The following is a 24832-nucleotide window of genomic DNA, read 5'->3' as shown; positions in this document are numbered from 1 at the left end:
GTCTCGCCCTTTGCCTGCTGTTGGGCCCCATGGAGGGGGAGGAGCCATGTCGCCCCCTTTCTAGAATCCCCTTCGAGAAGAAGCAAGAAGTGTTCCCAGCTGAATCAATGCCACCTCACCCTGTCTTCTTCCCAGTAGAGAATTGGGGGTGTGGGGAGCAGCCTGAAGTGGGTGGGACTCCAGCCCTGGAAAACCCTACATTAGAATCCCCACCCTGCCACCTTCTGGACAGTGGCCCTGGGCAAGTCCCTGAGACTCAGCTCCTGTCCCCTCCTCTGGGACCAGCAACTTGGCTATGTAGCCTTGGTCCAAGGGTTGGAGATAATGGACTCCCCAGATGTGCTATGGCCTTAAGACATACCCAGCCCCTCCTGGGCCTGCCTGGGAAGGGGAGAGAGGAGGTACTGCCGGGCTGTGGGGGTGGGGTAGGCAGGACCTGGGGAGTTGATGGAGATCCCATCTGTCAAGGATGGGTCTCAAGGGGAAGGTGCAGAGCCCCCTGTCTACTCCTGTACCCTCACTCAATCCCCTTCTCCACCTGTCCCTGCACTACTGCCCAGCTGTCTGGATGGGGCAGGGCACCTGGCTGGGGTCCCTGCTCACCAGGACAGGGGAGTACATGTGTGGGGGAAGAGGCTGGTGGTAAGGAGAGTGGTCAGGTACAGCCAGAAACCAGAGCAGGGCTAACTGGTCAGGCAGTTGACTCAGTGGCTCCATCCAGGACCTGACCTCCCCTCCACCCATCTCCCCTGCACCGCTAGAGTAGGGCTGGGTTGATTTCACCTTTGAACTCCCAGATACTGGGACTGAGTGAGTACACAGACACATTTGAAATGAATCAAGCGTGGATAGTTTTGCTCTGTCCCAGCAATGAAAATGCAGCTATGGATACCTTAGACCCAGAGGGAGGAGAGCACCGAGGAAGGCTTACCTGTCAGCACTGTTGTTTTTCTACATTTCATTTTCTTTGAACATTCAGTTGTTACCAATTCAGCACTACTTTATGTGCTGTAAGATACCAACTCATTGTATCATCCATTCATTCATGCAACAAATACTTGAGTGCCCACTTTGTGCCGAGCATTGGAGATTCGGCAACCAACAAAAGGACAGTCAAGAATGCCCATTGGCCGGGTGCGGTGGCTCACACCTGTAATCCCAGCGCTGTGGGAGACTGAGGTGGGTGGATCATCTGAGGTCAGGAGTTTGAGACCAGCCTGGCCAACATGGCAAAACCCTGTCTCTGCTAAAAATACAAAAATTAGCCAGGTGTGGTGGCAGGTGCCTATAATCCCAGCTACCTGGGCGGCTAAGGCACAAGAATCACCTGAGCCCGGGAGGCAGCGGTTGCAGTGAGCTGAGATCAAGCCACCGCACTCAAGCATGGGCAACACAGGGAGACTGTCTCAAATAATAATAATAATAATAATGTCCATCCTTGTGGAGTATGCAGTGGGTGGTGGACGGGTGCTGGGGACAGATGACGAAACAGAATACATAGCACCTCTGTGATATGTGCTGAGGAAGAGTTGGGGGTGTCTCTGTTATTATCTGTGTTTTGCATATGTGGGGGCCACAGAATCCAGCCAGACTGAGCCCAGAGCCTGTGCTCCTCAGTGCCCGCTCTCCTTGGCCTGACCAGCTGCAAACTGCAGCAGTTCACCAGGCCATGAGGAGGGCAGGAGGGGACATAGGCAGAGGGCACAGCTTGTGTGAAGGCCTGCCATTGCTGGGGGAGAAGGTGGTGGCTGGAGTCCAGGAAGAGATGGGGTGGGCAGATGCAGGACAGGTTCCAAGCTAACAGGGACTCAGGATCTCCTGGCCTCAGTGCTGGGCTGGCTGCATGGGAGCCATGAAGGGAGAGAAGCGGAGATTAAGGACAGTGCTGGCTGGGTGTGGTGCCCAACACTGAGATGAGCACCCAAAAGGAGTGTGAGCGGAAGAGGTGGACTGTAGTGGGACACTTCATCCTCTCCTGGGCCCCCAGGGAGGTTTAACTTGGAGTCCAAGCCCCTGGTTCTCGGTCCGATCCCCCGTCGCCTTGTCCTTGTGTGCAGTCTGACTCCTGCAGCCATGCCCAAGCCCAATGCACTGTGCGCTGGTTACAGCTGAGTGGTTCCCTCATAGGGGCAGGGAGGGCTCCTGCCATGGCCCCAGCTTGCTGGGCCCCCAGCTGAGCTGTAAATGACTTTTCTATTTTCTGAGACCTGCGCCCAGGCCTGTTTGGTATTCAGGGAGGCCTGGCCTACTCTCGCCAGCTCTCAGCTCTGCCCGAATTACTTGATTAAAACGCATATCAACTATTATGTGATTCGTTTCTCTGCCACAGCTCCATGCCGGGGCCTATGTTAAACTGTAATAAAAGCTGGATTGGGAGTCTGCAGGAGAGGGGAGCACAGGAGCACGGGTGGGAGGGTTTCTGGGGGGTGTGAGGGAGGCTGAGAGAGGGACCCCAAATCTCAGGGTCACTGCCGGCCTCCACTGATCTGGGGTGGGTGATTTAGAGATGGGTCAGCTGCTTCCTGGTCCTCTGTGAGCTGTGTAGGTCCAGAGATTGTGGCCACTTTAGTTCAAGGCTTTTCCTCTGGCAAAAGATGGAGGAGGGAAAGGGTGGGGATGGAAGAGAAGCCACACTGGTTTTCGGGATCAGAAATGGAATTTTCCATCGCCCGGGAACTTGCTGTAGCCAAATTGGCCTTCTCTGGACTGGACTGGGAGTCCCAAGTCCTGGGTTTACTTTGCAGCCTCACTGCTCTGGGACTCCACTGAGTATCTGTAAAATGGGGATAACACTGCCTGCCTTCCCTGCCCCCCTTATTGGGAGAGACTGTAATGGGACAACAAAAGGCCTTGTAAACTGTAGAGCACTGTGCACAAGTGCAGGGGGGTGACTGCTGCAGTGTGTCAGAGTTCAAGAGGAACGTTGTGATCGCTCTGCCAAGCTCTATTCATTCAAGAGGCCTTTACTGAGCACGTGCTGTGTCCCAGGCGTAGTCCCTGCCGCACTCAAGGATCTCCCAGCCCAATGAGACCCACAGACCCATAAACGGTTGAGTTCAGTGTCTCCTGATAAGCTTTGAGAACCCCAAGGGGGCGAATTGAAATCACCTTGGATGGGCCCAGGAAGCCTTGCTGGGGGAGGTGACCCAAGAGCTGGATGGTGCTGGATGAGCACTCCCAGGAAGAGGGAAGACGCTTTGAGCAGAGGAAGCTCGTGTTCAAAGGCATCAAGGCAAGACCCACCTGGCTCACTCGCCCACAGAGGCTGTGAGTGACTGGACAGGGAACTGCATGGGATGGTGCGGTGAATGGGGACACATGGGTAGGGCCCATGGTGGTTGAGGCCTTGCTGGCATGGCAGAGGCTTCCTGGCACACGCTGGCAGTCAGTGATGGCTTCCAGAGGTCAGTGGCTGTGAAAGGAGGCTTTGAAGGGAGAGGCAAAGGCTGGGGGAGAGATGACGAGAGCTGCCCGCAGCAACCTTCCATCCATCACCATCACCATCACCTCAGCCTGGGCTTGACTCTGCCTGGAGCTGAACTTGCTCCTGCTCACCCCAAAGCTTTGACAACGCAGATGGCTCCCGGCACCTCCCGCCCCTCATTCTGTCCCGAGGCTCTGCTGTTCTAACGAGTCACACGCTGCCTTGATGTTTCACGTCTGTCCTGTGCCCTGGTTCATCTGACAGTGTTTCCTCCACTGGACTGGAAAATCCCCAGGGCAGGGGTGATACCTCCTCTATCAGACTGGGAGCTTCCTAAAACAGAGGCTGTTTCTCCCCCATGAGATTGGGAGGTCTCTCAGGTAGGAGCTGCAGTTCTCCTTTGCTCAGTATGGACCGCCCCACATCCATAATTAGAGACAGGATGCAGGAACCCACAGAGAGCGTCTCTCCCTGTATCCTTCTCTTTTGGTACAATCTCCAGACCAGCACTCCCTGGGACCATCCATTCCTTAGCTGTTTGAGAGTGCGAGGGCAGGAGCCGAGGCTGGCCGTGAGGCTGCTCCCCCACTGCACACCCCGAATCTGGCTGCCGTTTAATGAATGCATTCCCATGTTCACTCCCCCCACATCCCTCTCCCTGAACCAGCTACCCAGGCTTCACCAAGGTATCAGTTTTTGGTGCACAGAAGACTCAGCCCCAACCAGCAGGGCCTCTGTGGCCACTTCCACCTAATCCTGTTGATTAACTCTGAGGCTAAACAGTTTCCAGGGGTGGGGAGTGGGAAGGGCACCCCAAGAAAGTGGGGGTGCAGGAAGCTGAAGTGAAGTTGATGTGGTGGCAGTGGGGTTCTTTGTGTCCCTTCTCACACTGCTTTGGCCCTGTACTCCCCACCCTGTTTCCTTTTCTGTCATCACCACCGTCATTGTCCTCATCATCAACAATAGTAATAGCCTTCATGGGTCCTTGAAGTTGCAAATTACTCCCATCATCTTTATTTTATTTTATTTCATTATTATTTTTTATTTTTATTTTTTGAGACAGAGTCTTGCTCTGTTGTCCTGGATGAAGTGCAGTGGCGTGATGTCAGCTAACTGCAACCTCCACCTCCCGGACTGAAGTGATTCTCCTACCTCAGCCTCTCAAGTAACTGGGATTACAGGCACGCACCATCACGCCTGGCTAATTTTCATCTTTTTAGTAGAGACGGGGTTTCACTGTTGCCCAGGATGGTCTTGAACTCCTGACCTCAGGTGGTCCACCTGCCTCGGTCTCCCAAAGTGCTGGGATTGCATGCGTGAGCCACCACACCAGGCCCCATCATCTTTATTTCACTCCATTGTCAAAGCCATCCAGGGAGGCATACAAGGATGTATTGTTACCTTCATTTTTATAGCTGAGAAAACCAAGGTCCTGAGAAGGGGAGCGACTTGTCCAGGACCACACAGCTAGGGAAAGACAGAGCCCACAAGCCAGGTCTCAGGCTGCCGAGACCAGGACCCCTGATTAGGCCAGGGCTGTCCCAGAGGGCCCTCAAATTCCCTCCCGATGTGTCCCTTCCCGCCAATTCCTCTCCAGGGCTTACTGGTTGTGTGTCCTCCATCCAAGTGACTGAACCTCTCTGAGCCTCCGTATACCTGTTTGTAAAAGAGTCAATAGTCCCAGCTTCACAGACCTATGAAGGCTGGCACAGGAGTTTCTAAAATGGGGGTCTCTTCCCCTGAGCTTGGCCAAGGCGGGTGGTGGAAGCTCTTTTTCAGGGGTTGAAGTCACAAACAAAGTGCAATTCTGTTCTCTTGAGATCTCTCTGGATCTCAGCGGACAGCGAGACAGAGCTCTGCCCTCCCCACTCAGTGTCCAGAGGGTTGTCATGGCAACCTCCAACATCCGAGAGGATCATGCCAGATCCTCTTGGACAAGAGAGACCTGTGGGCCCTGCTTGGCCTTCCCCAGTCTGGGCTTCGGTCTGGGCATCTCTCTGGATCCACGGAGTTCCCCAAATCCCTGCAGAATAAGGAGTGGGAAGGACAAGGAGACAGGAAGGAATTAGACCTAGAACTCCATGGTGAGTCTAGAAAGCTGCAGGTGACTTGCAGGACTGAGGGATCAGCTGACGCGTGAGAGGACACTGAGGCTGGGGCTCGGCAGAAGCACCTTGAATTGTATCTATCAGTGGCATGAAGCAAATGTTGGTCCTTTGCTAACTGCAGTCATGATTTTGGTCGCAACTCTATATCTTGTCCTATTATTTCCTTAATATTTTACTATATCCAAAAGCACCTTTAAAACCCGAATTCAAGGATACTAATGCTCTTATAAATGGAAAATGAGTATCGTTTCCTATAAATAGATGGGAACCATAAAAACCATAAATAGCATAGAAACAAGCAACGTTGTTAAATTCTACCTAGAGACTTGCACATGGGAAGCTGTGAGCTTGGGGCCTGCCCTGTCTTTGTTAAGAAGAGAGGAAAACTGTGTTAAGAAGAGAGGAAAACTGTCTCAGACTGTGCTGGCCTCAGTGGGGCCACCAGCCACACGTGACTATGTGAATTTGAATTAAAATTAAATACAATGAAAGATGAAATTCTTCAGTTGCAGTAGGGAAGTTTCAGATGCTCAAAACCCCATGTAGCTAGTACTGCCACATTGAACACTGCGAATCTAGAACGTTCCCATCATCGCAGAAACTCTTATTGGACAGCGCTGCTCTAGAACTGAATGGAGACTCAGTCAGATTAGTATTTCCAGGCCAGGTGCGGTGGCTCACGCCTGTAATCCCAGCAATTTGGGAGGCCTAGGCTGGTGGATCACCTGAGGTCAGGAGTTCAAGACCAGAGTTGAAGACCAGCCTGGTCAACATGGCAAAACCCCGTCTCTGCTAAAAATACAAAAATTAGCCGGCCGTGGTGGCATGTGCCTGTAGTCCCAGCTACTCGGGAGGGTGAGGCACAAGAAGCATTTGAACCCAGGAGGCAGAGGTTGCAGTGAGCAGAGATGGCGCCACTGCACTCCAGCCTGGATGACAGAGCAAAACTCCATCTCAAAAATAAAAAATAGAAAAGACTAGGATTTCCCCCAGGACAAGCCTGTGCCTCCTCCATCAGACTGGGGCTTTCCAAGAATAGGGCCTGTGTCTGCCCTCTGACCTCTGTGAGGTCAGACCTCACAGCTCTGAGGACAGTCTCTGCCCAGAGATTGCACTCCCTACAACTCTGGTCTCCATCCCACTCAGCTCCTCTCTGAGCTCAAGTGTCCTCACTGTTGAACTGAATCTGGTGCCGCATTCCCCATCCACGGGCTGGCCTCCCTGCCTGCCCGACAAATGCCTGCTTCCTTCTTCTGAAGCCCCAAGGGCTGGCTTTCTCAGTCACGGTCAAAACACTGAGGTTATGCAGTGCATTTCAGGAATTGAATCCTTGGTGTTAGTTGTATTTGGCTCTGAGCCCCAGACATGGTGGGGAAGGGCCCCCAGGATGGCAGCTGTGCCCACCGTGGTCTCCCCACAGTGACGGGGGGGCTGGGTACCTGGCAGCCCCAGCAGGAAAGGCAAGGGCAGAGGAAGGGGTTAGATTTGACCCCAGATCTCTGCCCTTGGGGGTGAGGCAGGCCACGATGAAGGCAGGACTCCCTTGCAATCCGTTCCTTCGCTGTGTGGCACAGTGCCATAGTCAGAGACCACCTGGCACTGGCCAACAAAAAGCAAGGATAACTTCCCAACAGACAAGATAGCAGGATGGAAGCAAGTGGGCCCAGGGCAGAGAGGCATTGCCAAGACGGATGACCCTCCAGGCGCATGACCTCCCACACCCCCGGGCCACACCCACCAGCTTCCTGGCTATGAATGTGACACCATGATTAAATTACCCAGCATGCCTTTTGACACACCAGGCCTTTGCATGTGCTCTCCCCTCTGCCTGCAGTGCCTTTCCCTTCACCTCCACTTAATATCTAAGGCTGTACTAGTTTCTCTTTTTGTTTTTGTTGAGGGGAGGAGGGGGTTGTCCCTTGGGAGAGGGATCTAGGCCTATTCATGTAATTAACACTTGAAGTGATTGGGAGGAAGGGATCTTTGTATTGGTGGAAGGGGTCAGGGTGGGGAGCAATGTTTGAGTGCACCTCACATTACCTTTCTGGGACTCAGTTTCTCCCACCTCTGATGCAAGCACGAGGTCTCCCAGGCTCTTCTGGCTTGACTCAGGCTGAGTGCTCCAAGCCCAGGGCTCAGGTCCTACCTTGCCTATTGCATCCCTGGCCTCCTCAGGTGCATAGCAAATACTCAATAAATGCTTTGGGGGAGGGAATGAATGAGTCAATGACAAAAAATAAAAGTGCTTCCAGGAATACCAGAGATGGAGAAGGAGAGGAAAGGGGAGAAAGAAATGAAGGCAAAAGAGAAAAAGGAGGAAGAGGAGTGGGGAGGAAGGAAGGTAGCCTCTGAGTGTCTGCTCTCTTTTCCATCTTCCTTTCTGCTTCCTCTTCTCCATGCTCCCCGTGGCTCCCCAGGGCTGCTGAAGGGCAGCTTCAGAACCCTAGCTGGGAGATGCCCTGCTAGCATCCCCTCTGCTGGGTCAGAGATGGGCAGGAGCCACAGGATTGACGGGGACAGGGAGCTGGTTCCTGGGTATCTCAGTCCCAACAGCTAAGGAGGCTGAGCAGGGGTTTCCTGCAGCCTCCCTAACTTGGGCCCAGGGCTGAAGCAGATTCCTGGCCTGATAATCCCAACCAGGCCTGGGAAGTGAGCTGGCTCCAACCTTCTGGGCTCTCCAGGCCCAGGAAGCAAAAGGCCTTCACCCACCCCCAGTCTCCATGGTGGAAATTAGTGGGGATGATGGGATGGGGTCCATGGCCTTGACCAAGGTCATTCAGGTGAGGTCTCCTCTAGCCTAGGGCGATCCCTCACACGACCCTGGGACATCCCAGAGGGAGCTTCTCAGTGGAAGTCACCTAATCCAAACCCTTCATGTCTTGGAAGGAGTCTGATCCTCAAATGGAGAAAGTGAGGCCCGAGGAGGGGAGGTGGCCTTCCCAGGGTCACTGGCATTTAGGAGCAGAGTCAGGCCTGGAATCTAAGCTTCTTGATGGGCAGCTCTGGACGCATGCACTTTTTCTCTTTTTGAGACAGGGTCTTGCTCTGTTGCCCAGGCTGAAGTATGGTGGTGTGATTGGCTTACTATAATCTGGAACTCATGGGCTCGAGTGATTCTCCCACCTCAGCCTCTTGAGTATCTGGGACTACAGGCATGCACGTCCACACCAAGCTAATTTTCTTACTTTTTTTCTGGAGGTGGGGTCTTGCTATGTTGTCCAGGCTGGTCTTGAACTCCTGGGCTCAAGACCTGGGCTCAAATAATCCTCCTGCCTCAGCCTCCCAACATGCTGGGATTACAGGCATGAGACACCATACCTGGATGCCTTTTTCTTAAAGTCAGGATTATTGAGGTATAGTAATATACAGTAAAAGTCTGCCCTTTTAATTGAGAATATAGTTCTATGGATTTTGTCAAATGTATCTCACCATGAAACCATCCCTTGAGTCTTATGTCATGGACATCCTTGCATGTCAGTGGAAATAAACAAAATGCCCAACCAGAGGGGACTGTTTTGTTGTTGTTGTTTGTTTGTTTGTTTTTCCCTAAAGGGAAAGATTTTGCAAGAAAGTATTTAAGCAATACTCTAGGGTTGGGCATGGAGGTTGTGTCCCATCCTTCACGTTGATAAACAATGCTAGGGTGAACATCCTTCTGTCTTGTGCTTGGGAGGAGTCTGATCCTCAGTGCAGTGATGGCTCCTAGGTGGGCACGAGTGTGCCTGGTGCTCTCCTCCCAGACCCAAGCACCCTTCCATCTCTCTAAGCCCCTGCCCTCTCCCTCCCTCTCCTCCCACTGCAGGGAACCGGCTGGATGAGGGCTCGGATGTGGAGTCGGAACCTGACCTCCCACTGAAGCGCAAGCAGCGCCGCAGTCGGACCACATTCACGGCCGAGCAGCTGGAGGAGCTGGAGAAGGCCTTTGAGAGGACCCACTACCCGGACATCTACACCCGCGAGGAGCTGGCGCAGAGGACCAAGCTGACCGAGGCGCGTGTGCAGGTGAGGAGGCACCTTTGGTGTTGGTGCTGCAGGTATACTCCAGAGATTCAGAAGTTTGGGATGGCCAAGGTCAGTGGGTTTAATGGGACATCTCAGGGGGATTTACAACAGGTTCAGGGGGTTGTGTAGACAAGTAATGCCACTAGTGCAGAGTTAGGAGGCAGCAAATGTTGATTGTCTGAGAGCTGGACAGCCCAAAGAGGAGGGAAGAATGGAGGAAGAGATAGAGGGAAGGGGGGAAGAAAAGGAAGAAGGAGGAAGGGCAAGAAGGATGAAAGAAGGAATGAAAGAAGGAAGGGAAGCCAGGTGCGGTGGCTCACACCTGTAATCCCAGCACTTTGGGAGGCTGAGGTGGGCGGATCACTTGAGGTCAGGAGTTCAAGACCTGCCTGGCCAACATGGCGAAACCCCATCTCTACTAAAAATACAGAAATTAGCTGGGCGTGGTGACGGGCACGTGTAATCCCAGCTACTCAGGAGGCTGAGGCAGGAGAGTCACTTGAACCTGGGAGGCGGAGGTTGCAGTGAGCCAAGATCACACCACTGTACTCCAGCTTGGGCAACAGAGCAAGACTCCGTCTCACAAAAAGAAAGAAAGAAGGGAGGGAGGGAGGGCATTAGTTCAGCGAGAAGAAAGGGTTTGGGGAGTATAAAAATCTCCAAATCTCTGATGAGCAGAGGAAGTGATCAGGAGGAAGATTTCCAAACAAGCCTAGCTTCCTCTGATGGGTGATGAGTGTCCCATTACCGGAAGGATGCAAGTAGGCTGGGCAGGCCAGTTCCTGGCAGGTTAGATGCATCAGGGCAGGATGGGCAGCCCGCGAAGACCCTGAACATCCCCTCCATGGCCTCAGTGTGTGGGAAGGAAGAGGGGAGAAGAGCAAGAGCCTCCCGACAGCTCAAGGACTGCCCTGCCTGCTCTCTGTCGGTGGGTTGAGGGGCAAAGACCTGCTGCAGGGGGCCTGGGGGCATTGCCTCAACTCCCCCGGCCAAACTCTGAGATTCCAGGAGGCCTACAGTTGTTATCCAAGTGCAGGAGCCTCTCTGGGGGCCTGGCTGGAGAGGGCTGAGGCTAGAGGATTGCGGATGGAGGAGGAAGAGCCGGGACAAGTCGTGATGAACGGCTCTTGTGGGAATCCATTCCCCAGCTGTCTTCTCCATGGATGGGGAGGCATTGAGAGAGGAGAAGGATCCCCATTACCAGAATCTAAGCAGTGCTCAGGGAGTCAGAGCAGCCTGCAGAGGGGCCACCCCAAACTGCTGACGGCAGGCATTTCCACCCAAGAGGAGCCAGCCTTTGGCCGGCACCCACTTAGCCAGTGGCGTTGCTGGGGCTGCTTCTCAAACGTGACCTAGTGGAAGCTCAGACCACCTTGTTGGGTCAGTATGGTCACCTCCTGCAAGCCATGGGTACAGAAACTGGAAGTTCAGAGAAGCAACATGCCCAGGGGCACAAGCTGGATGGGGGCTGAGCCAGGCCCAGCTGCTGGCAAAACCCACGTCATTTCCATCCAGGGAAAGGAACAAGCTGAGTCACAAGCTGAAATTTGAAAGCAACTGGGACAATCCTAGAAGCAAGGGACCTTTCAGCACTCCAGGACCCAGCGGACACCCTGCCACCCCTGTCCCCACTCCCAGATTAGGGGCCCTTCGCTTCCTTTGAGGGAGACCCCAAGGGGAAGGAGGCAGGAGGCAGCAGCCAGCTCATCTCATTCCCTCCCCTCCTGACCGAGGTGATATCCGAGCTGGCCCCAGGCCTCCCTCCCGCTCTGATCCTCCTGCAGCTGTTCTCCTGGGCACATTCCTGGGTGCTTTCTCGTTCCCACGTCTGGCGGCCAGGGCGGCTTCCCACCACCTTGAAGCCTGACTGCTCCTTGTAAAATTTCCTGGCTGTCAGAGCAGTGCTTTTATTGGCCCAGGGGACTCAGAAACAGGTGTCACTCAAGGTCCATGGAGGGAGGGGGTCTGGGAATGGAGAGGCAGCCAGAGCCCAGGCAAAGCCATCCTGAGGGGGCGGGGCCTGCCTCCTGCCTCTTGTTGACTTCCTGTCATACTCTATGCTTCCCCAGTGCAGGGAACTCCCTCTGGGTCAGGGCAGGGACTCCTCATTAGACCAGAATCTCTCCAAGGCAGGGCTGGATCTCCCCACTTGGCCTGAGAGCTTTCTCAGAGAAGAGGGAACAAAAAATGTTGAGTTTTTGAAGAATAAATAGCCAGGCATAGTGACTCACTCCTGTAATCCCAGACCTTTGGGAGGCCGAGGCAGGTAGATCACCTGAGCTCGGGAGTTTGAGACCAGCCTGACCAACATGTAGAAACCCCATCTCTACTAAAAATACAAAATTAGCCCAGTGTGGTGGCGCATGCCTGTAATCCCAGCTACTCGGGAGACTGAGGCAGGAGAATGGCTTGAACCCAGGAGGCGGAGGTTGCAGTGAGCTGAGATCATGCCATTGCACTCCAGCCTGGGCAACAAGAGCAAAACTCTGTCTCAAAAAATAAATAAAATAAAATACATTTAGCCTGGAGAAGTGGAGACTTGAAGGACACAGCTGCTCTGAGAGTCCCCAAAGGGTAAGCCCAGGGCCAGGGTCAAGAGAGGAGCATCTAAAGTCCAATACGAAGGTCTGCAGGAAAGAGCTCAGGACTGAGAGCTCAGGGTTCCTGCCTTTGGTCAGCTGTGCCACCTTCACCAGGTCAATTTCCTTTCCTGAGACTTCATTTCCTATCTGCTAATAAGGGGATGGAACTCAACAATCACTAAGATCCTTGCATTTCTAGGATCCTTACTTATTGACAATCAGGGATGCTTTGTGAGGTGATGAGATTCCCATTACCAGAAGTGTTCAAACAAAAACACAATGTCCAGTCAATCAGGGACCCTGAGGTCTTTGAGTTATGACCTCAAAGTCCCCTGAGTACTGCTTCGATTGTATGGCTTCATACATTTTAGGTCTTGGTCTTTGATTCTAAAGGTTTGTGGTTCTGGGATTTTGCAATCCTATAATATCTCATCTCAGTGGACCTGGGAGATGGATGAGCTGGTGGATTGGATCAGGGCGGGCTTGGAGCCAAATACCTAGATGCGGATTCCAGCTCCATCTCTTACCCTCTCTGCAGTCCACCCATGTCTCACCTGCAAGATGATGATAATAATGTCTACTGTGCTCTGAGGATTAAATGATTACACGTAAAAAAAAAAAAAAAAAAAAAAAGAGGAAATGCTTGCACACAGAAGTGCCGTAAATGGGAGCTGTTCTTACTAAAACGCTGCCTGTTCTTGGCAGCTCCAATACTAGCCACCTTTGCAGCTCCAGGTACATTCACCCAGCAGTCATTTATGGAGTCTTTGCTGTATGCCAGGCACGGTTCTAGGCATTGGGGATTCACTGGGCAAAAAGCTCTGCCGACTTGAAGCTGGCATTCTCATAAACACGTGCGCAGGTAAACATGATGTCAGGCGGGGATGTGGTCACCAAAGAGTGGCCTGTTTTCCTCTCTGGTTCCCTCAAGCCCTGCTTCACTGCAGGGGCCGGGAGCCTCTGCTTGAAGCCTGCTAGATGTTACCAGTGCCTGTAACACCTCTGCCTCAGCCAGGAGAAAGCCAGAGCCACATGAAGGGCAGCCAAGGGGGTGTCAGGCAGGAGAACCCATGCCTGGAGACCCATCACTCCTTTCTCTGGAGTGACGCATATATCTTCCTTAGAGGTGAACAGATCCATTTTTCTCAGGGTGCCACAACCCTGAGCCTGTGAATTTCTTCTAGAAACAGAGGCTATAGGGCTGATAGGTCCCAAGATCACCCCATGGCCTTTCCCACGGCTGCCTGTGATGACTTCCCCATCCTTCAGATGATCAGCACCAGGAAACTAAGGCTGTGTGCAGCGCCTCTTTACTTTACGGTCCTTGGAACCCTGCTCTTTGCTTGGGGTTGGGGTGGGATGTTTTGAACAGAAATCCCATCGTGGAGGCACTACAGGAGATTCACTAATTGACAACTTACACTGAATCTCTTAATAACACTAGGTAGCATTCCTGGTGCATTTCTTTTTTTTTTTTTCTTTATTAGTATTATTTTTTTTTATTTTGAGACAGAGTTTCACTCTGTCACCCAGGCTGGAGTGCAATGGCACAGTCTCGGCTCACTGCAACCTCCGCCTCCCAGTTTCAAATGATTCTCCTGCCTCAGCCTCCCAAGTAGCTGGGATTACAGGTGTCCGCCACCACTCCTGGCTAATTTTTTGTATTTTTAATAGAGACAGGGTTTTGCCATGTTGGCCAGGCTGGTCTTGAACTCCTGACCTCAGGTGATCCGCCTACCTCAGCCTCCCAAAGTGCTGGGCTTACAGGCGTGAGCCACTGCACCCAGCCTTCATGGTGCATTTCTTATGTGCCATGCATGATGGCTCACCAGCCTACATATGTTATCTTTATTAATTCTCACCATGATCTTGCGGGGTATGTGTGATTCTTCTCTCCATTTTGCAGATGAGAAAACTGAGATTTAGCTAAGGAAAGTAACTTCCTGAAGCACAGTTATACATATACACAGTGAGTACTATGCAGTCATAAAAAAGAATGAGATCCTGTCCTTTTCAACAACATGGATGGAACTGGAGGTAATTATGTTCAGTGAAATAAGTCAGGCACAGAAAGACAAACTTCACACATTCTCATTTATTTGTGAGAGCTAAAAATTAAGGCAATTGAACTCATGGAGATAGGATGGTTACCAGAGGCTGGGGCAGGTAGTGGGAGGTAGGGGGAGACGTGAGGATGGTTAATGGGTTCAAAAAAGGAATAAGGATGAAGAAGATGTATTTGTATTTGATAACACAATAGGGTGACTATAGTCAATAATAATTTCATTGTACCTTTAAAAATAACTAAATGAGTATAATCGGACCGTTTGTAACACAAAGGGTAAATGCTTGAGGTGATGGATACCCCATTTACCCCGATGTGATTATTATATGTTGTATGCCTATATCAAAGAACTCCTCTATCCTATAAATATGCATGCCTAATATGTAGCCACAAAAACTAAAAATTAAAAAAAAAAAGATACAGTTCAAAGTGACTGTGCTGGACCCAAGTCTATCTGCTCAGGTTCGTTTCCTCTGTGCTACATAAAGAGAAGGGCCAGATGGAATATTAGACTCAGTACGCAGATGGCATCCACTCTACCCTACTCCCAGTGCAGGGTATTGAGAGAAGGATCAGAAATGAAGAATAAAACCCAGCCCCTGCTTTCAAAGAACTCAGTCCTGAGCAGAGATTCCGGGTAGGGTGCTGGGGCTGTCACTGTCCCTGTTAGAGCGTTTATTTCCCACTCTGTAAACGGGCAGCTCACACTAGACACTGGCGGAGATCCGTCCAGCTCAGCCATCCCAGAGGGTCTCCCGCAGAATGATACTTACCTGTGGCTGACGCTGTTCTAAGCGTGTTGCCTGTGCTAACTCATTTGAGGTCCAGACCCACTTAGGAGGTGGCTGTTATTAGCCCCATTTTGTGAAGAAACCGAGGCACAGAGGGATAACAAAAATTTTCCCATCTTAGGGGTTAGAGGCAGAAGTCCATCCCAGGAAGTTGACTCCAGAATCCTTGCTCTCAACCATCCTGTTACACTTAGTGAGAAGGGAGGTGTCTACTGGGAGGGATGTGTATCTAGGGACATAGGACAATGAAGGAAGATGAGATGACAGAATTGGCAACAAAGGCATGCCCTGTCCTCCAGGAAGTCCTCCTGGATTCTGAGAGGCAAAGTTGGAAGCCCCTCCTCTGAGCTCCTTATCCAGCCTTGCATGTCACCCCATCTGAGTTTACTGCACTGAAAAGCAGCTGCTCTTTGACTCGTGCCCAGGCAAAGGGCAGCTTGAGGGCTGGGACTGGGTCCTGTCCATCTCTCTAACCTGTCTTGCTTGGCACAGACAGGAGTCCCAGTAAAAGTTTGAGATGGGAAGATGAGAAGTAAAGAAGGAAGGGAAGAGTAGGAAAAGAAAGGGAAGGGATGAGAAGGGAAGGGAAGGAGGAAGAATGCATCCATCCAACTTTATTCAGCACTCTTTTTTTGAGGAAAAGATGAGCGGCACCTAAGGACCAGCTGCTACACAACAAACTAGAGTGGCGCATCCCAAACGCCCGTCATTATCCTACCCACCCAAGATGTTCACCATGTTCACATATTATCTATATTGTTATTTACTTTTCAACGAAATCAGTGTGTTTTAAAATAAAAATGCACAACACTCCCATGAAGGAAAGATGATTGTTAAAACACACACATACACACACACAGACACACACATACACACTACACACAAAGGAAAACAAAATAATGTGATTAAAGCCTTTCAGGAAGATGTCACCTGCAAACACCTGTTCTCCTTGTGTTCAGAAGGGAGATTAGCACAGGTTAGAAAGGCGCTGAGGATGCATTAGCACCAAACTGAGACCCCTCTTCCCCCCTTCTCCATGCCCAGGAGGCCTGGGACAGAAGTAGAATGGAATAACTTTCCCATCCTCATGTCCAGGTTATTGAATTCTGTTTCTCCAACAGGGAGCCGTGGCAGGAGGCCCACTCTTTGGGAAACACTGAATTAGTACAAAGACCTCCCCACACTCTTCCCGCAGAGCCTGGGAGCTCAGAGGCAAGGCTCATTCCTTGCAGCGTTCCCTCTCCGGCATCCCTCCCACCCCAGGGTGCCCTGGGGAAGCCCTCAGCACCCTGTGGAAGTGGGGAGAAGCCAGGGCTTTGAATCCTTTGGGAGCCAGTCGTTTTCCCTTCAGGCTTGGCTGCCTCCTCTCCTTTCTCTGTGAAACCTAAACAGGTCAGAGCCGGCAGCTCTTGTTTATCCAGCCTGCGAAGCTGAACGCTGCTTTTCCCACCTGGGAGGGATGACTCTAGGGGCACATAAGCGCCCTCCACCCAGCTGCACTCCCCTCCCCCATCTCGGCAGAGATGGTACAGAGATTTGGGGGTCTTAGGTGACTAGGTGCCAAGGGAGGTTGCGGCCTTCACTCCCCATCAGGATGGGACACCAACCAAGCCTGTGGCCCCAGCCCCAGCAAAGACACCCAGAGCTAATCCTGCCTCCCCTTGTCCATTCATTCATCATTCACTCCTTCATTCATTCGACAAGTATTCCTTGAACACTTACTGAGCTCCAGGCATTGGGCAAGGAATGCATGGCCTCTGCCCCATGGAGCTTGGGCCCAAGGGGGGACATTAGGAGCAGCACAGCCAAGAAACAGGCACACAGAATCATTGCTCCTGTGGGGAAGCACCCAGGCAGGAGGCCCCCTGAGAGAAGGCAGAGAACCTACCTGAACCCACCTTAGATGTGGCGATTAAGGAGTTGGAGTAGGAAGAAGCATTTCAGCTGAGCTCTGAAGGCCAAAGAGCCAGCTGCAGGAAGAGTGTTCAGGTGAGAGGGAACAGCATGTGCAAAACTCAGGGTGGAAAAGAACCCCCTCAAAGCAGTCCCAGTGTGTGCCCTCATTCTCCTCCTTCTCTGACCTGTCCCAGGAAACTGGCAGATCCAGATTACTGAGCTCTAAAAAGCCAGACTGATTGTAAGTTTGAATCGCAGTTCCAACACAGACCAGCTAGGTGGACTTGGGCAAGCAACTTGACCTCTGTGAGCCTTGGTTTCCCCTTCTGTAAAATGGGAATAGGAGAATACACCTCATGGGTCTGTGTATGGGTTGACACGTGAAGCGCCAGCACAGGAAAGGGAGACAAAGGTGTTGGGTTATTATCCCACTAATGTTTGATAAATCCATGTGTGTGTGTGTGTGTGTTTCCTATTTCAAGGAGGCCCAGGGTATGTAAGCAAAGTAGGGCCTCAGTCTCCAGACAAAGAACCTGGCTTGCACATCTGGGTCTGAAGTGCAGGTCTCATTCAGGTGGGGTGCAGATGTGTGACTTCCTCCTGGGGGGCTTCCTGGAGGAGGTGGTCAAGCAGGGCACCAGCATCCCTCCAGGAAGGAGCAGCTGTAGAGGAAAGAGTACTGGCCTGAGAGCCACACAGGACTGGCTGGGCCACTGACTCAACCTGGCCCATGGACAAGTCACCCACTTTCTCTGGGTCTCAGTTTTCTCATCTGTAAAATGGGGATAATATAGAACCCCCTCACTGGTGGTTGTGAGGGCAGAATGGGGTCATACCTAGGAAAACACTTTGCAAACCATCCCGTGCTGCACAGCGCTGGAGATTCCCCTCCCTGCAGAAGGATGCTGGCTGGATCAGAGGGTGATGGCTTGGGCAACTGGGTCTAGATGTGTTGCAGCTCTCTGCCATGAACCTGGCCGAGGGGGTCTCCATTCTGTGCTCTCCATCCCCCAGGTCTGGTTCAGTAACCGCCGCGCCCGTTGGCGTAAGCAGGCAGGAGCCAACCAGCTGGCGGCATTCAACCACCTTCTGCCAGGAGGCTTCCCACCCACTGGCATGCCCACGCTGCCCCCCTACCAGCTGCCGGACTCCACCTACCCCACCACCACCATCTCCCAAGGTGAGTATCCCAGCCCCATCCTGCCATCTCAGTGGTACCCCTTCCCTTCTTTCTTTACTTTCACTTACAAAGACTCTTTTTTAATGACCATTTCTTACTTTCATGTAAGCAAGCTATTAAGAGAAAAAAGATGCAATCCTGCCCTTGAAATTCTTGGCCCTAACACAGAGCAGCCAGGTGGGGTGCCCCAGGCAGCCCCTGTGCACCTGTTTAGAACTGAGCTTCTCAAATGGTACCATGGATCTCCCAGGGTTGTTACTAAAATGCTGGTCTGAGTGGGGCCCGAGATTCTGCACTTCTAAAAATCCCCCTGGGGATGCCCAGGCTGGTGGGGCATGGACCAGGCTTTGAGCAGTGAGGATTTGGAGCACAGGACACTGGGCTCACCTGCTTTGGAAGGAAAGGGCCAGATTCTCCAGGGACTTTGGGACCATGCATAGTCACAGTCTTTGAGTTTTTAAAATGAGAGAGTGACATGAGTACATGTGTGCATGTGAGTACGTGCATGAGTGTGTGTGTGTGCGTGTATGAGTGTGTGCGTGTGTGTGGATGAGTGTGTGCATGTGAGTGCTTATGAGTGTGTACATGTGACTGCCTGCATGAGTGTGTGAGTGTGCGTGCCTGAGTGTGTGCATGAGTGTGTGCGTGTGAGGGTGTGCATGAGTGTGTGCATGTACATGCATGACTGTGTGCATGAGTGTGTGCGTGTGAGTGCATGCATGAGTGTGTGTGCGTGTGCGTACCTGAGTGTGTGCGTGTGAGTGCGTGCGTGTGTGCATACATGAGTGTGGGTGTGTGTGCATGCGTGTGTGCATGTGAGTGCATGCATCAGTGTGCATGTGAGAGTGTGTGTGTGAGTGCATGAGTGTGTGCACGTATGTGTGTACTTGGGAGGATGTTGGAATCATGTTGGAATCATTTTTTATTTAGATTATGTTGGTCTCCAACCTATTACAAAAAAAAACAATGTACAAAGGGGCTTACATAATTTGCTGGGACCTTATTTTCTTGCCTCTCTCTCAAAAGATCCACTTTTGGAGATGGAATAAAGGTCAGGGTCTCCTTTGAGGACCAGAGAAAGCTCCCTCTGAGGGATCCCCCCCACTCTGAGGTGAACAGCCCTAGGCCTGGCTGGGCTGAGCGGGGTCAGAACCCTGAGGTCTGCCTGGGAAGGAGGCCTCACTTGGGCCCAGTTCTCCCAGTGGCTTGAAGTATAAGATTTCCTGCTAGGCTTGGAAAGGAGTAGGCAGAGGGAAGAAGGTGAGTGGGTGGGAGAGGCTAAGGTATCAGAGGGGCCTTGGGAGAGGAAAGGAAAGGCAGGTCCCAGGAGAGAAGGTGAGCCTTGTAGGGGAAGAAGGGTTCCCTTCCCCCAACTCACCTCCCAGCACACACCAGGAATACCACTACTTGATATTGGCCTCATGGGCCGGGCGCAGTGGCTCAGAACTGCAATTCCAGCACTTGGGGAGGCCAAGGCAGGTAGATCTCTTGAGGCCAGGAGTTGGAGACCAGCCTGGCCAACATGTGAAACTCCGTCTCTACTAAAAATACGAAAAAAAAAAAAAATTAGCTGGGCATAGTGGCATACATCTGTAATCCCAGCTACTCAGGAGGCTGAGGCAGGAGATTTGCTTGAACCCAGGAGGCAGAGGTTGCAGTGAGCCCAGATCACACCACTACACTCCAGCCTGGGTGACAAAGCAAGACTCCATCTCCAAAAAAAAAGAAATTAAATTTAAAAAAAGATAGCTACCTCATAAAGCCTCCTTTTAAATGACTGGCAGGCTGGAGTTCTAGAGGTCAAGGAGAGAGTCAAAGAGCCCCCTCCACCACCACTGTGACTTGGTAAGATAAACTGAACCAGTGCTGAGGGTCCCAGTCCTGGCAAAGCTGCACAGAGGGGCTCAGAGAGAGCCGAATAATATCCTAACAGCAAAGAACAGAGATGGCTCCGAATTTAGGCCATTCAAATCCTGGTCCCATCACTCACTAGCGTGGTCATCTTGTGTGAGTGCCCCAAGCCCACCAAGCCTTGGTTTCTTCATCTGTAAAATGGGATTTATAGTCTTGCTTCACACCCTTAGGCAGCATTTGTAATAGCACCTGGCAAGTGGTTGATGCTCACAAAACAAAACAGACCGGGTAGATTAACAGAGTCCTCATCAAGGATTGGCTTTCAGCCCAGCTGATATGTATTGAGTACCTACTGTGTGCCAAGCACCAAGCAACAGGAGCTAGTGTGCATCTATCTAGGGGTTGTCTGGAATGTTGGGTTGTCAGTCAAGACCTGGCCAGTGCCCAGTGCCCTGCCCAGGAGCTAGCTTGTCTCATCCCAGGCAGCATGAGAGGGTGGTCCCTTCCCTCCAAGGAATGGAGACTGGGAGGAGGAGGCTCATGGCTTGCCTTCTGCTCTCGGAGGCCCAGGGTCCAGGATGAGGTCACTTGCTTAGGACCTCTCTTGGGTCTCTCTACAGATGGGGGCAGCACTGTGCACCGGCCCCAGCCCCTGCCACCGTCCACCATGCACCAGGGCGGGCTGGCTGCAGCAGCTGCAGCCGCGGACACTAGCTCTGCCTACGGAGCCCGCCACAGCTTCTCCAGCTACTCGGACAGCTTCATGAATCCGGCGGCGCCCTCCAACCACATGAACCCAGTCAGCAACGGCCTGTCTCCTCAGGTAGGTGGCCTCAGCCCAGCACCCAGGGTCCCACCGCCACTAAAAAGTCAGACATTTGCAGACAGCACGTGGGTGGAAGCCTTGCGCTCTTTCCTGTAGGAGGCTGACGGTGGTCGGGGTTTTTGCTCTAGAACCAGGAATCCTTGCTGGATTCTGTCCTGTGCTCTTGGCTTTTCACCAGGACTGACCAATTCCTGAAAGGCAGGACCATGTCCTGTTGGTGGAGAGAATTGTGGATGGGGTTCTGGACGGGTAACTCTACCCTGATTGGTCATTGGAATTCTGTTTGCTCCTGTGTGATTGGTTAAGTCACTCACTGCCTCGGGGTGCTGGTAGAAGTCACAGGACCTGCTTTGGGTGAAGGTCAGAGAGCGAATGTGGGCCTTGATGGTGGTTATAGGTGACTTTGGGGAACAGGACTTGATGATGCCGGAAGTCCCAATGAACTTGAGGAACTGATGGGCTCATCTTTTTGTAGCTTCAGCAGGCTCCCAAATATCCGTGGGGGAAGGGATGAAGTGTCCCCTGCCACATGTCTGTGGTGAGAATCTGCTGCACGTGATGCAAACTGATCTAAAGAGCCATAGTGTGGCTCTTCAGATCAGGGAAGGCTGTGGCGTGGGTCTAAATCCCAGCTCTACTGCTCAGGGGGCTCTGAGGCAAGTCAGCATCTGTGAGCCTTAGTTTAACCCCCACTAAACACAGCCTGTAACTACCCTCTCAACAAGGGGTGCTTGCCGCATTCAGTATGCTAACAGGTCAGAGCACCTAGCCTAGAGCCCGGCAAGAAATCAGTGCCAAGTAAATGTTAGTTCTCTGGCCCTCCCAGTGCCAGGACAATGTAATTAATATGGGAAATCCATTACCTAGAAGGAAAATAAAAAGAAATTTAAAGAAGGCCAGCAAGCTACATCCTGCAGGCCACGTCTGTCCAGCTCGCTGTTTTTCTGTAAATAAAGTTTTATTGGAGTACAGCCATGTCCATCTATTTATGGTGGCTTTTGTGCCACTACAGCAGAATTGAGTAGTTTTAAAAGAGATCATATAAGGCCAAGGGTGGCGGCTCACACCTGTAGTGCCAACACTTTGGGAAGCTGAGGCAGGTGGATCACCTGAGGTCAGGAGTTCGAGACCAGCCTGGCCAACATGGTGAAACTCTGTCTCTACGAAAATACAAAAATTAGCCAGGCATGATGGCAGGTGCCTGTAATTTCATCTACTCGGAAGGCTGAGGCGGGAGAATTGCTTGAACCCGGGAGGCAGAGGTTGCAGTGAGCCAAGATTGCACCATTACACTCCAGTCTGGGCCACAGAGTGAGACTGTGTTTCAAATAAATAAATAAAAAGAGAGCTCATGTGGCCCACAAAGTCTAAAATGTTTACTGTCAGGCCCTTACAGTAAATTAAAACAAAACAAAACCTTGGTCTGAAACATTCCCAAGAATGTTAATTTTCTGCTTGTCTGGATTCATTTCTGTTTGCCTCCATTAATTTGTGTGGTTGAGAGTTAATTGCATTTCAGCTCCATCGTTGATTTATGGGGAAACCCTTGAGTAAGTCCCTTCCCCTTTCTATGCCTCAATTTTCTCATCCATGAAATGGAGATAATCCCAGTATTTGCCTCCCAAGGTTGCTGAGGATTGAATGAGATGATCTGTGGAAGGCACTCAGCTCAGGTCTGGCACAGCGTGAGTGCCCAGTACCTGTAGGCAGCTGCCTGCAGAGCTCCTAATGGTGATGCATCAAGCCCTCTCAGGGTCCACAGTATGCAGGGTGATGCCACTTACTTGGCTGACCTTGTCCTCACCAGGCCACCCCACTCTCTTGCTGGGATCCCAGGTGAACTAAACCCTGCACGTGGAATACAGCCTGTCAGCCAGAATGTCTTCCCTGGGGACCCCAATTGGCCTCTTTGGGGTTCAAGGTCATGGCCTCCATCTCATTAGTGCTAACCTTCCAGAGCCCTTGAGTAAGTTCCAGAGCCCTTGAGATGAGTCACAACAGGATCCCTGAGCTGGCTGGGGAAGGACACTGCAGAGATCCAAGGTGTCCACACCCAAGAATGGGGTCCAGGCGCAGTTTGGTGGTACAAAACAAATTTGGAGGAGTGTCCTTAGAAAGCTGAAGAGGGTCTTTGGGGTTCTGTGCGCGGCTGTCTTGCTTTAGAGATAGAGGGCCCCGGTACACATTGGCCTGACCAGGGTTGAGAATCTGGGGCACCTGACTCCGTGACCACAGCTTTTCCCAGCCCTCCTTGTCTCACTGTGGGCTGAGGTTTATCCCCAACACAGGACTGTCACAGGACAAAAGAGAGACTTAGCAAATAAGGGGCCCCAAGCCTCCAGAGTGTGGGTGAGGGATGGGAAACTGACCCATTGGTGTGACCAGTGGATCAAGGGGGAGCATCTCCCCCATGGCTAGGAGGCTTCAGAGTTGGATGAGGTGTTTTTCACCCTTTCCTGAAAGTTCCTAAGTTGGACCCCCAGCCCTCCACCCAGCCCAGAATTTCACTGAAGCTAAGGGCAAGAGACTCTCAGGAGGCCTCCAGCCCATTCCTCAGGGCCGGGAGACTGACATGATGAATTGAAGAAGCTCAGAGGCTCCCATCAAAGGTGTGAAGACAGATGGAGGGTCTGACAGGGGCAGAGGGGACCAGGAGGTGAACAGCTGCTGGAGGAGGGCGGGTGCAGGGGCAACAGGGCAGGCTGTGTGTGCTTCTGTGCATGGGAACTGCAGAGGCTAAGCTGGGAGCACTTCCTGAAGGACGGGTGCAGCGAGTGGGGTGGAGTTTCTGTATCTTGTACAAAAGCTCCCGGGCTTGCTAGGCTCCAACTCCCACTGCCTTCCCGCCTCAGTCTGGGCAGGTGGACTTGACACCATCAGCACATCACTGTGGTCCTGGGACCAGGAATCCTCTGTGCATAAGGATCTATAGGGAGACGCCCTGTAAGGACAGATCTGCCTCCTGCATCCTCTCTTCCCAACAGGCCTGGCTTCTCTATAGCTCACCTAGGCAGGAGGGACAGGATAGGCTTTCCCCCTGGGCTGTGGGGTTGGCACACTGTCCCTTCCTTTCCCCAGGATGGCAGATCTCTGACACGTTGCCCAGATATCTGTGGACCTCAAAACTGGAAGGATTTTTTTTCTTTTCTTTTCTCTCTCTCTCTCTCTCTCTTTTTTTTTTATACAGAGTCTTACTCTGTTGCCCAGGCTGGAGTGCAGTGGCACGATATTGGCTCACTGCAACCTCCGCCTCCCGTGTTCAAGCAATTCTCCTGTCTTAGCCTCCTGAGTAGCTGGGATTACAGGTGCCCGCTGCCACGTCTGACTAATTTTGTATATTTAGTAGAGACGGGGTTTTGCCATGTTGGCCAGGCTGGTCTTGAACTCCTGAACTCAGGTGATCCGCCCACCTTGGCCTCCCAAAGTGCTGGGATTACAGGCGTGAGCCACTGCGCCCGGCCGGAATTTTTGTTCTTACAGAAGCCAAAGGGGCTTACACTGGAGGATGAAGTTGTGGCTCTACCGAGCACCTGGGCAGACTTGGGATAAGCTAGCTGTGCATCATGCTGGCCAGCTTGCTACTACTGTGAGGAAGATGTGCCTCCTCCAGTGGCTTGACCCAAGTCCCTTGTCTCAAACCCAGCCTGGGAAGTGGGAACCACGGAACGTCAGGGACTCCATGCAGAATCTCAAGGAAAGGCCATTTACTCATCTCATCTCTGCACATGCCCCCTGGCTTGGAAGGGGGTCACTAACATAATGAATATTTATAGAGTGCCTACTACGTGCCAGGCACTGTTTTAGGCACTTGGGATAAATCAGTGAACACGAGAGGAAGACCCTTATATTGTTCCAGTGGAGGTGACAGTACAACAGGGTCAGACAGACAAAAAATGTAAGTTTAAAAGGCATGCAGTATGTTTAATACCAGTGTTGACAAGGACAGCTGAATTTTCTGGAGTCCTTCTAACCTTCAGATCCTGCTCTCGGTGTTTTACACATGTTAATCCACTTAAAGGGTAGAGCCAGAATTCAAACCTATGTCTTCTTTTTTTTTTTTTTTTTTTTTTTGAGACGGAGTCTTGCTCTGTTGCCCGGGCTGGA

At 51.9% G+C, this 24832-nt stretch overlaps 1 protein-coding gene across 4 annotated transcripts in view; it reads left to right on the top strand.

The window, feature by feature from the left end:
• Positions 1-24832, top strand: part of PAX7 (paired box 7) — a 117944-nt gene that overhangs the window by 51698 nt on the left and 41414 nt on the right. For all 4 annotated transcript variants that reach the window (XM_011934044.1, XM_011934045.1, XM_011934043.1 and 1 more), the window contains exons 5-7: positions 9335-9534; positions 17883-18048; positions 20523-20725. In XM_011934044.1, the coding sequence (XP_011789434.1) occupies positions 9335-9534; positions 17883-18048; positions 20523-20725 (569 nt within the window). The remainder of the gene's footprint in view (positions 1-9334; positions 9535-17882; positions 18049-20522; positions 20726-24832) is intronic.

The sequence above is a fragment of the Colobus angolensis genome, unplaced genomic scaffold (assembly GCF_000951035.1).
Source record: "Colobus angolensis palliatus isolate OR3802 unplaced genomic scaffold, Cang.pa_1.0 Scaffold130, whole genome shotgun sequence".
Classification (NCBI taxonomy): Eukaryota; Metazoa; Chordata; class Mammalia; order Primates; family Cercopithecidae; genus Colobus; species Colobus angolensis.
Note: the sequence above shows the minus strand (reverse complement) of the source record. Positions and strands in the feature narration are given on the sequence as shown.